The sequence below is a fragment of the Patella vulgata genome, chromosome 3 (genome assembly GCF_932274485.2).
Source record: "Patella vulgata chromosome 3, xgPatVulg1.2, whole genome shotgun sequence".
NCBI lineage: Eukaryota > Metazoa > Mollusca > Gastropoda > Patellidae > Patella > Patella vulgata.
In genome coordinates this window covers 72,440,116-72,457,577 of record NC_065881.2, presented here as the reverse complement: position 1 = coordinate 72,457,577, position 17,462 = coordinate 72,440,116, and the positions used below count along the sequence as shown (strand labels likewise).

At 34.7% G+C, this 17,462-nt stretch overlaps 1 protein-coding gene across 1 annotated transcript; it reads left to right on the top strand.

Moving 5' to 3' along the window:
* Positions 1–4,667: 4,667 nt before the first annotated feature.
* On the top strand, positions 4,668–13,595 carry LOC126814745 (homeobox protein ceh-31). The gene is made up of 3 exons (XM_050540122.2): positions 4,668–6,086; positions 7,588–7,808; positions 11,196–13,595. The coding sequence occupies exons 1-3, from the start codon at positions 5,771–5,773 to the stop codon at positions 11,649–11,651; spliced, it is 993 nt and encodes a 330-aa protein (XP_050396079.1). The 5' UTR covers positions 4,668–5,770; the 3' UTR covers positions 11,652–13,595.
* The last annotated feature ends 3,867 nt before the right edge of the window (positions 13,596–17,462 follow it).

The window sequence follows — 17,462 nt, the reverse complement described above, 5'->3', positions numbered from 1 at the left end:
CATGTTAACAGATAATTTCATCTGTTAACATACCACGCTATGTTCAGTGTAAAATGACACCGGACAATTAGAAATGGAAGAAGGGTGATGGATAGAGGATGTAGTTTCAACGGGTGTCTTTCAGGTTTTTTGGAGGGGGGGGGACCTTTTTTTTCTTTGAGGAACTGAACACATCATCTACCGATCACCATGTTTATAGATCCTTATATTTACTGACCTCCAGTATTTGCAGGGAACCAAAGTGGCTCGGTTTTTAAGGCGTTGGCTCACTACGCAGGACGTCCCTTGTTCGATCCACCTGTTTGCTGAGAAAGTCATCGGGATTTTCCACACAGGTTTCCACTTCGTCAGTGGTGCAGAACGGAGAGCCTGGTATGGAAAACTGTTAAGTCGTTTGGGTGACACGACCACCCGACATCCCGTGAACACGTTCGCGTGCACGTAAAATAACCATTGACAATTGCAAGGCAGTTGCTATCCGAGGAAAATTTCTCTCGTAGCACATTGTATGGCGTATGCCCTTCTTGATTACTGAAAAGTAAACCGTTAAACCCCATCTGATTCACCCAATCCATTATTTCTGATCAAATCCCACTGTGTGCCCCATCGCATATTATAAAGTGTGGGAGGACCGCACCATACACAAACAAAACCTAGAAGACAAACATGCTGACAAGACACAAACTACACGGACATTGCAAGCAATAAACAACAAATAAAGTTCAAGGATCCGGGGGTCAGCCGTAAGCTTTGACAAACCAATAATATACTTCAATTGGCGTCCATTCGTAATCAAAAACCACAGGCAGGTAGAATCCAGGCATTAAAAGTAGGATATCTCAGAAACTATATTCGAAATGATGAAATTTGGAATATGTTAAAGGAGCTAACCTATAACTTGCCGTGAAAATATGTGATTCTAGTATCCAATATTTAAGATATAATGAACATAAAATCAGGAGACGAGTCGTGTATTCTACGGTTTTGGTGCCATTTGAAAGCATATCCTAGTACAAGACAATGCAAAAGTAATTAGTAATGGTGATTCACAAACGATAAAATCATGATTTAAAAAACAAACTCGTAGAAGAGACTAATCAGGCGTAAACGACTGCTGTTCAATTTCGACTATTCACACGTATTTCACCGAAAAATATTGATTAGAAATTACAAAAATAGATTAATTTTTCGTCTAGTTTAAGGTTCTAAAAAGTAGAGCCATACGCCCTTAAGTTAAAATATGATGAAGAATGAATATATTGAAAATTTCAGTCACAATACTTTACTCTGAGCGAAGCTATGTGTTTGAAGTTTTGACAACATAGTTGCGAATGTCAAATAACATTGCTACGATAATAACCACAGTGTCGACGATCCACTGTTTACGTTAAATTAATAAATGGCGAATATGCTTTAATCCATTCAATCTCAGCAATCCATTGGTCTAGAGAGTTGATTATGGGCTTGTCATGAGGATAAATCAAGGAGCTTTAATGGAGCTTCTTGTGATAAATGCCTAATTAATAATTTATATAACATTTACATCCAGAAAAATACCTGTAATATGAAGATTTAACTCTTACATGATGCACCTTTAACATACCTATATCTATCTTCATGTTTACGTTCTTATCAATACTAGGGATCACGGTGGCTAAGTGGGTAAGACGCTGGCTCGCTAGCCTGGAGGTCGGGTGTTCGATCCCTTCATTGGCCGAGAAAGTTCATCCAGATTTTCCGGCGTGGTTCTCCCTTGCCAGTGATGCAGGACGGAGGGCCTGACAAGGACAGCTGTTCAGTCGTTCGGATGGGACGAAACACCGAACTCCCGTGTACACATTGACAGTTGGAATTCGATACAAGAGTAGGCCGTAGTGCAGCTGTTCGGGCAAAATGTCCCTCATAGCACATTGTATGGCGTATGTCCGTCTTCATTAGCCCAGTCGGAGCAGAGCAGTAGGACGTTAAACCCCATTTCATTTCATTTCATTTCTTAGCAATACTGGAAATTTAAATTAATATACCAATAAAAATACTGCATATATGAAAGTTACGTTCATCCATGAATAAGGACATCATCGACATTGTCAGCACGTCATGCTCTATTTCTGTATTATGTAGATTCCTCATGTGTACTGATAAGTCATAATTATCACCTATATACTAAGCTTAGATATAAAATACTGTAACATATTACAATTCCCAATACACTACAACCAGCTTTAACTGAAGTGTCATATTATTTCCACGAACGGTTCTTAATTGAATCTAGTCTGTGCAAATTTGTCATCAATATGACAAGAAAGACGGCCGATATTGGCCAAGCTCTAAAACGTTTTACTCAATAACCACTTCATATTACCCGAGGCGGAAACAGCGTTTATCAATACCGCGTTCTAAGCTCAACTAAAACAGATGGAATATGATCTATTTATGATTTAGATTTTAGATAGAGAAATGCTAGCATGTTGATGTGATCATAGATTTTTTTTCTGTCACAATAAGTATATTATGAATATGATAAATGTTTAGGATTGTTCCGTATAGTTTGTGAATCCTATTTTCTCTAATCCTTTGTCTCTAATCGAATTTGAAAGAGTCGCAGTATCTAATTATAATCTAGTATTTAATTAATAAAACACAATTAAAATATTAACATTACATAATATCCCGATTTGAATTCAATCGGATTAAAAAGGAGCCCATGAAAATATTTTACCCAACAGTTTGCAATGGAGTCAAAATCCCTAAAAGGAGTCACCGTTTCGAACAAATTGTATAAAAAAATTGATTGTAAAAAAGACTAAGGCCACATGTAATGCTAACATTTATCTTTTAAAGTCACTACAGAAACACGTGTCGTCATACTAATCGTTGAATGTTCGTATTATTTCTAAATTCTATCAGTTTAACCCCCTGGTACATATATTCTTGTATAATACGCATAGTTTATCTCTCTATAAGTTCATGTCCTATAAGAACCATAGCCAGCCGATTATTATAGTTTCAATGGTTGTATTTGAGTAATATTTGTAGATAACCATAATATAGCACGTTTTAATACCAAGCACCGACTGGAGATGATTGCATTTTATAAATTAGTAACAAAATTGATATTCAAAATAACACAACTTGGATTTCGTGATAAATATACCTGTACGATTATTGAAACGTTGTATGTAGTAAACCAATAGTAAATCCATAAAGTTGTGTTATTTTGAATATTATGCATCTATCTTCTTTTATTGACATTTAGTAATTGAACATATTAACTCAGAGTACAATTGTTATTTAAAGGGACAATAACACTCTTGCTGGCTTGAAAGCTCCAGAAAATAAATAATATCTCTATCTAAGTACTAGATGTTTAAGTGTCCTACCTGTTGTGTAAATTATCCATTACATCCTATTTTATTTGTTCAGAGGGTTCGAAAATATTTTTAAATCGAAGTTTCATTTGAAAAGGTTTACGTTAGACGTTTCAAACCATTATGTTGAATATTTCAAAATTATTAAATAAGGTGTGTTAAGATGAAATTTGTATCATCAATTAATTGAAATATTCTAAAATAGTACAATTTGTTGACCAGAATAAAGATTGGGACATATTATTCAGTTACAACAAAAGTGGTATTGAGCCTTTAAGGATATTAACAATATTGCTATTTTAATAAGAAAATACATATTCTTTAAGAGTTCCTATAGTATAGTATTCTATAATTCGTTATTGGAGTTCAGTCTTGCAGAAAATATTCTAAATGATTGGTTACATGTAAACTTTGATATCCAAATGGGAATATAAAATTACATAAAGTTAAATTTTTACAGCGAGCTTATGAATTATATATACATTCAATATAATATGTAAATTACCTTGGTTGTACATAATTTTTCTGAACCCCGAAATGGAATAGATAATAACGAAGAAAAATAATCACAACTCTATTCGTTTTACTGTTCTTTTTAAATTCACATATCCTTTTTAATTTTCTGTCATGGTTAATTTTAATTTGCATTTTAAGTCAGCCCTGCAATTTGTTGCAAACATGAAACGATATATAAATTTCTCACTGTTTGGAAGACGACGACGTTAAAATGAATTAATTATTACTTTTAAATTTGTGTATAAATAGAAATTAAAGAAATATCCCGAAGGGGGCACAAAACCTCTTATAATTACAAATAATTGCCCCAATTTATGAAATGGACTTAGATAGTGATCAGTGTTGATACGGTACTAATTCTTTGTTTAATTTAATTATCTGCCAACGATTAACTAATTGGCTATCATTATTGGCCTCCCCTAGAGTCGAGCACGCTCCCCTACGATCGTCTGTATTTATATATCGAATAGCAGTTTTCTATTACACGATCTGCGGCTTGTTATCAGAGAAAACGGAATGTGGGATCTTCAATAAAGTCTACGAGCAGTGCAACAAACGAAGTAATAGCTATGATTTAATAGGCTAACATCTCGACCAGTGTTTAATGTTATTGGATAGCGTTAAAACTGTTTACAGCAAATACTGTCGTAAAAGCTGTAGTCAGTTAATGACACCAATATTACGCCGTGTAATGATTCCTTTAAGACCTTTTGACACGGAGAGCTACAAATATTTGCTTATCACGCGTTGTATTGGCCATTAATTTTGTAAGTGACAGTTCTTCGCCCGCTACGAGGGTCCGCAATATAATAGGACCCCAGAGATGGCACTATTAGAACGCATCTAAAAGTACCGGTACACATGACAGTTGCTCTACGTCTTGATAAAACGTCTGCAACACGCCGATCGTTTCGAGTAAGAGGTTTCAGCTTGATTTAATCCTTAATAGATTTATACTTGCCTAGCTATGTCTCGTTCATTTTCTCCATTATTTAGCGAATCGTTAGATTGATTTGTGCAGTGGGACAAATAATTTCAGCCAAATTGAAGGGTATTTTGCAATAGAGCTTGTTATAATCAGGCGATAAACGGTGAAGGAGACCAGGCGCTTAGTCAGATGGGCAGAAGAATTTGATGAAGATACAAGCCAAGCTGGTGCCAAGTGAATGGGCTTTAATAGTCCTATTAACAACTACACTATTCTCAATTGATGATGATGGTGGTCGCTTAAGGCTGAAAACTGAACTGGATTTTTAGCAGCAATTAGAGACAGGCATTATTGACTTTATCTCACAATCTATACAATAATTTTTTTATATTGAAGAAACCAGAAGCGTTCAATAATTGAGATTGTTGTGGTATCGACTTAAACGAATACTTTTAATAGTTCAAGTGGATCACTGATTATCTGGCAGAAACATTCTAATAGCCTGCCTGGCAGTTCTATTCTCTCGCTTTGGACTGTTTAATGCTCAGCACCTTCTCTGGTAGTAAAGAACTTTTAGGAGAAAACGAACACTTTTATTTATCGTCGCACGGAACTGATAAAAGTTTTGGTGTTTTGTGGATATTTAGAATTGATAGATAATCAAGTGTTACTTTTGTTCGGTATGTGTTCACATCACATGTTAAAAGACGTGATAATGATGCTATTGCTCGTGAATCACCAAATAATTTAGAAAAGAATAACAATTATTTAATAGTCAAAACTTTGTGTGCTCGTAAAACATTTTACGAGAAAACGAATACCGCTTTAATCGGCTACAACTGATAAGATATTTGAATCTGTGAAGTGGGTGATCTATAAAAGAATTATTCCAGAACACCAAACTTAAAAGTGAAACGTATATTTTTGTGGACTACCTTAAAAGTCTCGGACTAGAAAGATGTTTTGTAAAATGGATTCCCAGTTAACAACCGGAAACTATCCTATTGTGTTTACTCCCACAGCCATATATACAGCGCCTAGAACATGGCATCCACATATATACGAGAATACGCCAAAAAGACCAACACCTTTCCGGATCGTGGATATTCTTGGTGCCTCCGATGACAGGAGCAAAGATAAGTCGTCATCTACCAGTGTCCATCATGGTCATTCCATTTCAAACAATTCATTTACGTGTTTTTCGCCGGACAATCGAATGGACGATGACCGTTCTAGACAAAATTCTGACAGTCCCGGTTCGGACACGCTCATCGGTAAGTACATGTTTAGTTTATTTAGTGGGTTTGTTATTTTGTTTCAGCTGATTGTAAAAGTATTATGCCTACCCCACCCAATCCCACCATATTACCCACCGTCTGTACTTGTGATTAAGAGATTACCATTTACCATTTGTATTACCATTTTATCCCTATCAAGAAATGAAATGAAATTGGGTTTAACTTCCCACTTTTCTTTACCGATAGGACTAATGAAAACAGGCATAGGCTACTGTGTCTATGAGGGAAATTTTGCGTTAGGGACTGTTCGTATTTCTTTTACATGCACGCCAACTTATACACGGCACTTTGCTTTTCGTCCCATCCGAACGACTAGACTCTGTTACTTGCCAGACCTTGACATGGGGAAGCCACGCTGGACAATTTCGGAAACATTATCCTGGTAAGTGATCAAGCGGCTCGCACACTGAACAACCGTGGCTCCCAGAAATTCCTAGCTGTATAAAATGTATCAGAAAAAACTTAATATAAGTTTTATATTGGTTTATTTTATGAAGACCAGCGATAAGTATGATTTTCTTTCAAAATATATCTGTTCTTGTTTTAAATGATAATATGGTGCTGTTATTTTCTTGATTGTTTATCAAAGTTTTTGAAATTAAAAACAAAATATAAAGAAATAATTTGGTTTGCCAGGTGCATTTTTTTTTCTCAAATCAAACTTTTGTAAAGAACATAATACTGAGTTATTTTTAAAGTAATATTGTTACAAGTGGTAATTAGCATGAGTGAACTGCTACACTGACAAGAGGGTTTGGGTGGCCGAATGATTAACGCGTGCGTGTTGCATCATAAGGTCTGTCATTGAGTCAAGTGGCGCGGTTTCGATTGCCCGCATATGGTACGTCCTCGGGTTTCCCCCTACTGCTAAAGACACCTACGTGCACGCGAATTAATGAATCAAAATTTAACCATATGATAGTCTCGAAATTACATGGTTTGTGCCGAGTGGAGGTTAAACCCCATTTTGGTCCCGAAATGACCCTTTTGCGTCGATTTGGAGTTACCCCGCCTCTCTCTCTCTCTCTCTCTCTCTCTCTCTCTCTCTCGCAAGCGAATTATTGAAATAAATAGTTTGTGTCAAGTGCACGTTAAACCCTATCTCTCTCTCTCTCTCTCTCTCTCCTTTCCCTTCTGCTCTGACAAAATCCACCCTCAAATGGCAGACTTAATTATTGCCAGATTGTTAAACCTTATGTCAGTCTCAAAATACCATTAACGCTAATCCACCGAGAAAATATATCCACGTGTTTAATTCAAAGTCGTCGTGTTATGGCTGGCCAAATTAACCATTTCATTTAATCTCGGGATGTTGCGATAGCTTTGTATGTTTACCAATATTATTATTTCATTTGACTTATCAAAGTTTGCTTACAGATGAAAATATGCAAGTCCTATGGAAGCTTTCTAATGAACAAAAATATCCAATTGGCGTTTATTTCATACCTCTTTTTAAAAAACTTTATTTATGTTACAGATGTAGAAAGTCACAAAAATGACAAAAGAAAGTCCGTGGATGAAAATAAGGAGGATTCGGCCTCTAGTTCTGAAGATGGACAGGCCAAGAAAAAAAAAGCTAGAACGACATTTACAGGACGACAAATTTTTGAATTAGAGAAGCAGTTTGAATTAAAGAAGTATTTATCATCGGCTGAAAGAGCTGATATGGCGAATCTCTTAAACGTCACTGAAACCCAGGTAGGATACTATAAGAGTTACAATCTGTAGGTCCGTACACCAACTTGATAACACACAAATATTTAAAAATGGTAAAATAGTTTAGTTGAATACGTAACGTTTAATTATTAGACTTTCTTTAGATTTTATTAACTAAGACAAAATGAAATTCCGTCTTAATTAAGGATGAAATGAAATTCTGTATTAATTAAGAAAAAATGAAATTCTGTATTGAATAAGATTAAATGACGTTCTGTGTAATTAAGACAAAATGAAATTCTGTATTAATTATAAGCCACAATGAAATTCTGTATTATTTAAGCCACAATTGAATTTTGTATTAATAAAGTCAACATGAATTATGCACCAATTAAGACAAAATATATAATGGACACATAATTTTATTACTTTATTATGTCTTAATAGGTTTAGAATTTAATTTTGTCTTAATTGGTGCATAATTCATGTTGACTTTATTAATACAAAATTCAGTTGTGGCTTAAATAATACAGAATTTCATTGTGGCTTATAATTAATACAGAACTTCATTTTGTCTTAATATATATATATTATGTAATATATAATTATGTAATACGATATGAAGGCGAAAGCCTCGCCATATTACACAAGGTAACTTCATACTGAACTTTTTATAAGAACTTAATAATTTTAGAAGTAGTTTTTGTTATTGTATTGGCGTTATCGAGCAGCTTTTTAGCTGGATTTTGGGCGCCTTATAAATGAATAAAATTGTTATTAAATTAATATTTTGATTTATACGAGTGGAATCACACAATTATTGAATCATTCCCCAAAGAATAATTTGTCGCTTTTCACAGGAAATCATTGAAATTCTTCTTGAAAGTTAGAGACTTTTCAGCTCCTCTTCAGATTTTTTCGTTAAATATATACACATTATATTTTTTTTAAATAACATTCACAGTCTAATATAAAGTTGAATTAATTTGAATAAAACACATTTAACAATCAATGCACAAATCATTACATTCATTCATATTAAAAATGACCGAAAGACATATGAATTTACTTTGAAAAGTAAAAGATACGAATATATCTTAAATAAATATGCCAATAAATAAATAAATAAAATAAATACATTCAAAATTACACGATAATATAGGAATTGCATATTCTCCATCCTTTTGGAAGAAAGTGGGCGGTGAGTTTAAAAACTGATAGCAAAAATCGTTTAAAATTCACCTGATAATAAAATATGAAAGTTACAATTAGCCCGCTGTTTATTATGCTAGACTTGTGTTCAATGATGTAAGCATGTGATGGATAACTCTACAGGAGTTTTTAAACTGACATGTTGGACACCTTAGACAACATATGGTCCGCCATTAAACATGTTAATGATTAGCTAATTGTATCACAAGTGGTTTCTTCATCAGATTTCTCGCTATGTGTCGTAATAACTATGTATGTTTGCTTTAAGTTAATGTTAAAAGCTTCGTCAATGCCATGTGTGTGTGTTTTTATACACCGATTCCTTGTTTACCAACTGACTTTAAAGTTCTGTTCGAATGGCTCTACAGTTCTGGCACTAGCGGCTATTGACGATGTTTTAAGCGATATGTGACGAGTTACATCTACAGTAGTTATTTATAATGTTTTAAATATACATATTAATATAATATGATTATTATAACAGTTCTTGGTACATGAACATTTTAACAAACATTCTAAATAGATTAGATAATAATGATAACTGTATACGAAAATATATAGCAATATATGTGTGTATTTTTTTATTATTTTTTATTAAATATATGCCAGTTTCGTATATATTTGCAAAGCTGTTCATTAGCGCACAGGGTGCAAAGACGCCAGATAATAAACTCCATTTTAAATTCCATGTCAAACACTCTTCAAACATGGGGAGCCACGGTGGTTCAGTAAGTAAGACGTTGGCTCGCTAACCTAGAGGTTCCGTGTTCGATCCCTGCGTTGGCCGAGAAGGTCTGACCTTGTCAGTGGTGCAGTCCAGAGGGCCTGACAATCGAAAACGTATAGTCGTTCGGATGGGACGACAAACCGAGGCCCCGTGTACACATTGGCGTGCACGTTAAAGATCCTTTGACAGTTGGAATTCGATATGAGAGTAGGCCGTACGGATGCCAGTTCATTTCTCTTTAAAGATCTAGTATTAACACCGGTACTATAATTTAGGCAATTACCTAATACTTGCTATAAAAGTTGAAATAATTTTAATCTGAAGTGTCACTTTGATTAATGATGGGAAAGAATCGGAAAGATTAAATTTTCGTATCGAAATATTATCATTAATTTGGTTTATGCCGTTTACATATATGATTTGATGTGTGAATGGTCTCGATGTCCACTATCAAAAATTGCTTGTCAATATTCACCATCGACTTTATTTAGAGGTTGCATGGCGACAACTTACCCCACTTTGGTATTTTGGAGACTAACACCTCACTGTTACCTTCTCTATGTCAAATCAACAGCTCTGGCGCAACAGGGACCACTGTAGTCAAGCTGTCAGGTAACTTGACTCTAGAATGCCCCAAGTTTTAACGAATCTCTGCGTGAGATTTTCAAGTCCATTTTAACGTTTTTTCCCAGTCGTTCTGATGGGACGTAAACCGACTACCACCATGCAAAACATTGGCGGTCACGTAAAGAACCTTTGATAGTATTGCACACGAAAATGACTGCAGAGTTAATCCCATTTTCCGTGTACGACTTTTCGCCGTGTTTCCGCGCGCGTTTTCGTCGGTTACACGTAAACAGTCCCATTACATTTGCGAAAACGTGTATATGGAAAACGTGGCTTAAACTCCATTTCTCTTGTTCTCTTGACAGTACTGTTTTAAGAAGGGTTACTCAACCATACAATATGAAATTACCATAAAACGTTATTTCATTTTGAATATACGATTAAACACACTTTCAAATAATAATTTGTAGTGTGCTGAAATTGAAATAAATTGGATGGGGTTTAACGTCTCGGCAACAAAACACTCCGATCATTATGATACTAATATGATAATTTTGATTGTAAATATGCGAGATGGCTTCTTCGAATTCTAACTGTCATGGTTTCTTTAATGTGCACGTCCGTCTTCATTAGAACAGTCGGTGCAGAAACGTAGGATGTTAAACCCCATTTCATTAGCGTCCTACTTTTATGCGCCAACTGGGCTAATGAAGAAGAGCAAATGATAAAGATTTAAAATAGACATCCTATGGACGATTAAACAAAATTATGCAATACACCCCCCCCCCCAACACACACACACACACACAGACACGCACACCTTTCTCCTGAAGATATAACAACATCGTGTGATGAATATTTGTGATTTAAAATTAATATTTATCTTGTAATTCTTACTGTTATATAATTGTATTTATTCACAGGTGAAAATCTGGTTCCAAAATCGAAGAACAAAGTGGAAGAAGCATGAAAACATTTCATCATCAGAGGTGGCTCAACATAAATTATCAGCAGAAAAGAATCTTCTCAAATCTCTGAAAAACAAAAAGCAGGAAAATGGCAAGGAACAACAATCAGGTACCTCAGAGATAGGAGAATCATCAAATCATACGACGATAGAAGCCGAAGAATCTCAGTCTCAAATAACCGATTCAACAAAAGATTTCTCATTCGGTTGTTCCGAAATTTTAAATCTCTCATGTTCTTCGAGTGTCGGGAAAGCAGCAGATATCAATTCGGATAAGGACAGTTGCAATAAAGAAGCAGAAGCGTCTGCAATTCAAAGTGAAATAAATGAAACACGGGGTTCAGAGAAAGAAGACATTGATAATTCGTTTCGTTTTATCTCCGAGAAACAAGTTATACCAGACTCTCATTGACAATCCCAAAAACACATAATCGAGCAAACACTAAAACGAAATTTAATAAGTTTGACGAACAATGTTTTGTTATCATTTAATGATTACATCGAAGGAGGAGAATCCACTTGGGGTGTTGTTTGTTTTCTAAACAGATTCTACATTAAGTGAAATGAAAAACTTCTCGTTCCCATTTGTCATTAAAGCGAATCGTCTCCAGATTTGCGGCTGGTTCGCATTCCACCGACATATTATTGCCACGGGAAAAATAAATGGTTCAATACTCATCCTAGTTATAAAAAATCTTTTGAGAAATTTAAAATGGAAACCGGATAATTTTAAAATCCCAAAAGTTTTCAGAGGACTTGGTTCCTTTTATTAGTGCTATATATATATATATATATGTGTGTACATTCTGTATCAATTTTTTTAATTGATTTTGTTTATTTGTTGTTGATAATGAATATCTGTATACATAGATAACTGCCAGAAGAAAATAACTACGATGAGATAGTAAAACACTATGTTTCTTCGCTAAAATTTTAAACCTGCCAATCAATAAATTGTAATTATATGCGAAGAATAACTTCCAGATTTATTGCATACTTCGTTTCAAAACATATATGTGTAACAGTATCAAATATTTATATATTAATCACTTTACTATAGGCTGCAGTGGTCGAGCTGTCATGCGACTAGAATGTCCCGATTTGAATCTTTGGGATCTGCCAAGCCCATGTCCCGAGTTCACAAAGCATTCCCAGATTTACGTTAAGAATTATGAGAAATATCTTTGATCCAGAAACAAAAAACTTTGAACATAGATTCTTAGTGATGTATTTGAAATATTAAAAAAACTAAAGTTTTATAAGGGGCCATGTTTTAGTTAACATAAGGCGAACAATTTTGAGAATTTTTTTTAACTAAAGTCGGAGAATGCTTTGTGAACTAGGGGCCGGATCTCCCTGTCAGCGGTAGCTCTAGTGGGACTCTCAAGTATTTGAAATATTAAAACAACAAAAGTTTTATAAGGGGCCATGTTTTAGTTAACACAAGGCGAACAATTTTGAGAAATTGTTTTAACTAAAGTCGGAGAATGCTCTGTGAACTAGGGGCCGGATCTCCCTGTCAGCGGTAGCTCTGGTGGGACTCTCAATGAAACACGGGCAAATAACATGACAGTTGACATTCCCCGTCGCATTGTACACATGACCATAGAAAAAATAAGCGGACCTTAGTCTCAAAATTACCATTCCCTTCTATTTTGAAATCATTTTTACTTGATAGCCCTGTCGGTCTTTATCTACCGAAAGGTGGTATGCCGTTATACATCTAGAAGTTCCTTGTAATATAATGGGTTATTTTTTCATTTGTATAAAAGTTCCTTCTTTTAGACGTTCTACGAAAATCAACTATTATATTACATTAACTATTAAACATACATTATGCAAGAGCTAAATCTGCCTATTGCAGGTCTTTCTTTAGGCCTGAAATGTTATCTAAATTATTAATTAGACATGAATTAACTTATCCAGACCATAATGAACTCCCGATGTCATCGCTAGCCTGCAATGTTTATTGGATTAGGTTCCGATTTGCTGTTCGACTTCCATTCGTGATTTAATCATGAAATAGATAAATGAGACTATGTTTTTTTATCGCACCGACTTTAGTAATGATGATCGAGGCTAGGCCGAAAATTCAATCGCTAAAATCTCGGTTCAGAGTTGATCAATTTGGCTGAAATTTTTAGCAAATTGTCTTTACATTATCTAGTTTTTAACTATTATAGTGAGAACTGCCAGCTCTTATCCAATCTCCCATAATGTATCTTTAATTTACACATCCTGAACATACATGTATATACTGTCATCCTCATTTGTATAACACTACTAGACAAAGACATTTTGTATTCTATAATATAGTGTATAGTTAAATTATTATTGTCCATTTAATGTGATATTGTTTCACCTCTATATAAAGATATGTATTAATAAACAAATGAACTATCTTACTGTATTTATCTCGGTTGTATGATTGTCTTGTTAATGTACTCGTATTTCCCACTGGACTCACGAACGAGTTTACCCATATAACCGTATGACATTTTCACTTAATCTGGTACAATTTATGACAGAAAATATTAAAGAAACAAAGACTTGAATCACTAATCTGGTGCCTTATTCGTGGTAACTTTAAAAAACGTAGATCCCTCTATTTTAAGAAGCCTAAATTACAATACTCACTAATATGTAAACTTGTTTGAGTTAACTCAGTATCTAGGAATTTTAAATGTTTGTGGAATTTGGCATTCTCCTTGGTAACCTATCGTTTGTTGCCTTTAGTAATAGACAGGCTATTATCATTGAATTGGATTCGTCGCCAAACTCGATATTTGATTGGTTTCATTGTGATATCGAATTATCCGAAAGTCGGAAACTCTAGTTGTTCTGTGCACATTTCAAATTTCTATAAAACATTTACTTATTACACACACGCTGAGGGTTTCTCAAAGCTGTCGCGGACTTAAAGTCTCGTTGCGTTATTTTAGCACAATACGAATCCCTTGCAAGCTACAGTATTGTGAAAGATTAATCTCTAATAGAACTATCGGTCGAAAAACGGTTTAGTTCGGTTCAGTATTTACACAGATATCTTGAAGTGAAATTACATAGATCTATGCTGCTCGCTATGTAATAAATCCACCGCCATTTTGTTGTGGGTGAACATAATTGATAGGACGATTTTAAATCCGATTGATTCTATGCCGGAAGGTTATCTAGCGTTGATATTTTGATTTTTTTTTTTGCCTTACTAAATGTTAACTAATCAATCTGAGTACATATATTAGCGTGGATTAAAACGTAAGAACTTTGATATTTTTAGCAAACGAATGCAAATGATGCATCGTTACTCTAAGAGCATAGCAATAAATTTGATCAAAATCCAGTGGACAAATGAAACTATATGTAAGAAAAAAATATCCCTACTTGAGAATAATGCTAGGTCTTTGAGAGGGAATGAACACACTCTGTCTGTCGCATCACACTTTAAGCTATACCTAAAAGACACATTAAGACACATTAAAAGGAACTATATCTAATATGGAATAACACTATCTGGTTGATTATTATTCCATATATAGGTTTTTTTTGTGTTACTGTACAATTACTAAATACCACCCTAAGAGATAACAAAAACAATCATCCCTCTCTCTTATCGACACTCAACCCAACAAAGCGCGACAAAATAAAAAATAAAAAATACAATGGCGTGCTTTAATAAAATCTTTTTTTTTATTTTAAAAAGGTTGTCCCGATCATACTGGTACTTTTAATGTCATCTTAATGGTAAAGAGCAATAAACTTGATGTTAATAATTATGCAGGTTGATTGTTTTATTTATCGCTGAGATAATAAATGGAAGACATTTAAATTAACATTAATACAACAAAAGAAAATGGATAGCAACAGAAATTAGTCAATCCGTTTACATTATTAATCGAACAATGGGTAATAAATCATTGTTACTTTAAGCCTTGAGTGACGTTTGAATAGAAAGTCACTACTTGATTAGTTAAGATGGCGGACAGATACTTGTGGAAGATTATCTCGGTCTTTGTTTTTATCTCTTTTTGGTGGTTATGTGAATAAAAGAATTAAAATGTTGTTAATGGCTAATATTGGCCCCGGATGTTCGTTTAGTATGTAATACATTCACACAGACAATACATAAATCAATGACTCATCTAAATATATATTAACTAATGAATTTAGGTGTCGGGAGTGCTAACGAATCTCTCCATCACAATTTTTTTTTTTTTAAAAATTAAAAACAAACAAATTAAACCAAACTACAGAAAAATATGCCCAACATGATGTCAGTTCTGGAAAAGAGAGATTATATTATGTCTTGCCATCTATAAAGAGATTATGTGAGATCTAGAGGATATTATGTTGATATATAAAGTCAATTGTTTATGAGTCTAGTTGTAAGTCTAACTGGTATCAAACGTTAACAGAACACAAGGGAAAGTTAAAACATTGTATATGTTGTCTGTACGGTCAGCGCTGACACGAGTTATTTATTCACTAAACCAAAAGCTATTAATTTAACGATTTCAAAGCCCTTCAGTGTGGAATCTACCCGACCAAACCTCGCGGCATATCGGCTTCGCCTTTGATCCCCGTTTCTGAAGGTCTCTTATTGGTTGTTAAATTGATTCTGCTAGCGGCATCATTACACATGGCTCACCGTATTGACTGGCATGATCGTCACCAATTTACTCAAAAACTAGGATCCGGTGTGCGAAACGCAAGAAATCGAAGCTATATCTTCTTATCCAGCAATCAGCCCGATAGGGATAATAAGTTAATGAATCGCGGCCCAGTCATAATGAACGAGTTTGGAGGCAATTGGGAAAATATCGATAGATCCATTTAAGCAGAATCGTTTAGTGCGACTGGAAGTAGAAAAGCAGTAATGAACAGACCTTTGTAAGATGCTCTGTGTAATCTACTCATTAAAGTTCACTTTCCGAGATTTTCCGCTTAGCAATACACGAGCTCAGCACATCGGAAACTTGTTTCGCTTAACTCATATAATAATTGCCGCACGATGATAGAAATCCATTTGATGGTTAAGTACAGCAATTAGGCGAGCACGAAATAGCCATATTAGTCGCTTAGTGTCAATCTTGATCTATAACATTTTTATAATAAAAGCGTTGAATGATGTTTAGACCGACTTAATTTATTTACTTGCTATCTTAATTATATTTTCTTTCGAGATAAAGGCCCTCTGGTGGGACTATGAGCTAATCCAGTCTATGGCCCACTCCGTGCATGTGTTAGATATCTTTCAATTATAAAGCTTTAACGGACCTTCTGTAAAACATAATTGAGTGATGAAAAATGATAGAGTGACTTTGATTCCATCAGTATTACAGTATTATTACAGACAATCTATCAGATAAATTCGTCTAGACCTTTTCTGCCCCACGCCACTGGAAGTAATGTAAGATGCGGTGCACCAGACAGTAGGTGCGCTGCACCCGCCCACACCATATCACAAAACCAGACAAATAGAAAAATTAAAGGGCATCTTTCTCTGAAATTGTTATTTCATATACTGTCTGAGAAATTACTATTTGACAAGGACTAGGATCAATAGCTTAAACTAGTGGGTTTTGTCGAATCGATGTTAAATTGTGCCCCCTCTTTGCTTCTGACCCCTTGGCGCAAGCGAATTATTGAAATAAATTTGAACCACATTTTGTGTCGATTGGGCGTTAATCTCTCTCTCTCTCTCTCTCTCTCTCTCTCTAATAAGGTAGAAATCACTAGTATGTATACATAATTTATATAAATAGATAAATAATATTCTAGTACTTGGCCATATACTGTACTTATATTTGTCATGTCTTCGCACAATTATATTGAATTGCCATCAGGCTTAATCGGATGTTCATTATTGGTCCAGTACCATTTAAATTGACGTGACAATGGAAAACTAAGTCACCCGAGGCCTCTTAGAAAAGCATTGATAATTATCTATATTGTTGATTTGATCACGTAGGTTTCTGTCACTAGAGAAGTCTACACGCATTACATCTAATCAATTCTGGTGAAAGAATCTATTTTTTAATATGCTCGTTGTATATCAGGTAGGTCTATAAACAGCCGTTCTATTTAGCTACAGTATTAAATTATTTCAATGATATACCTCGTGAATATAGGGTTGTTGCCCAAGAAATTTCTGCAGGATTTCCTTGTCTGGTTCTCGCGTCCGGTGATGCAGTCCAGGGGTGTGAGTTCAAGGACTGGCTAGGAA

What these genes read in the sequence shown, in the direction of transcription:
- LOC126814745 (XM_050540122.2), top strand. Translation starts at nt 5,771, where the DNA reads ATGTTTTGTAAAATGGATTCCCAGTTAACAACCGGAAACTATCCTATT. An exon ending in CGGTTCGGACACGCTCATCG is followed by an intron (nt 6,087 to 7,587) that starts GTAAGTACATGT and finishes TTTATGTTACAG; the next exon opens with ATGTAGAAAGTCACAAAAAT. An exon ending in TAAACGTCACTGAAACCCAG is followed by an intron (nt 7,809 to 11,195) that starts GTAGGATACTAT and finishes ATTTATTCACAG; the next exon opens with GTGAAAATCTGGTTCCAAAA.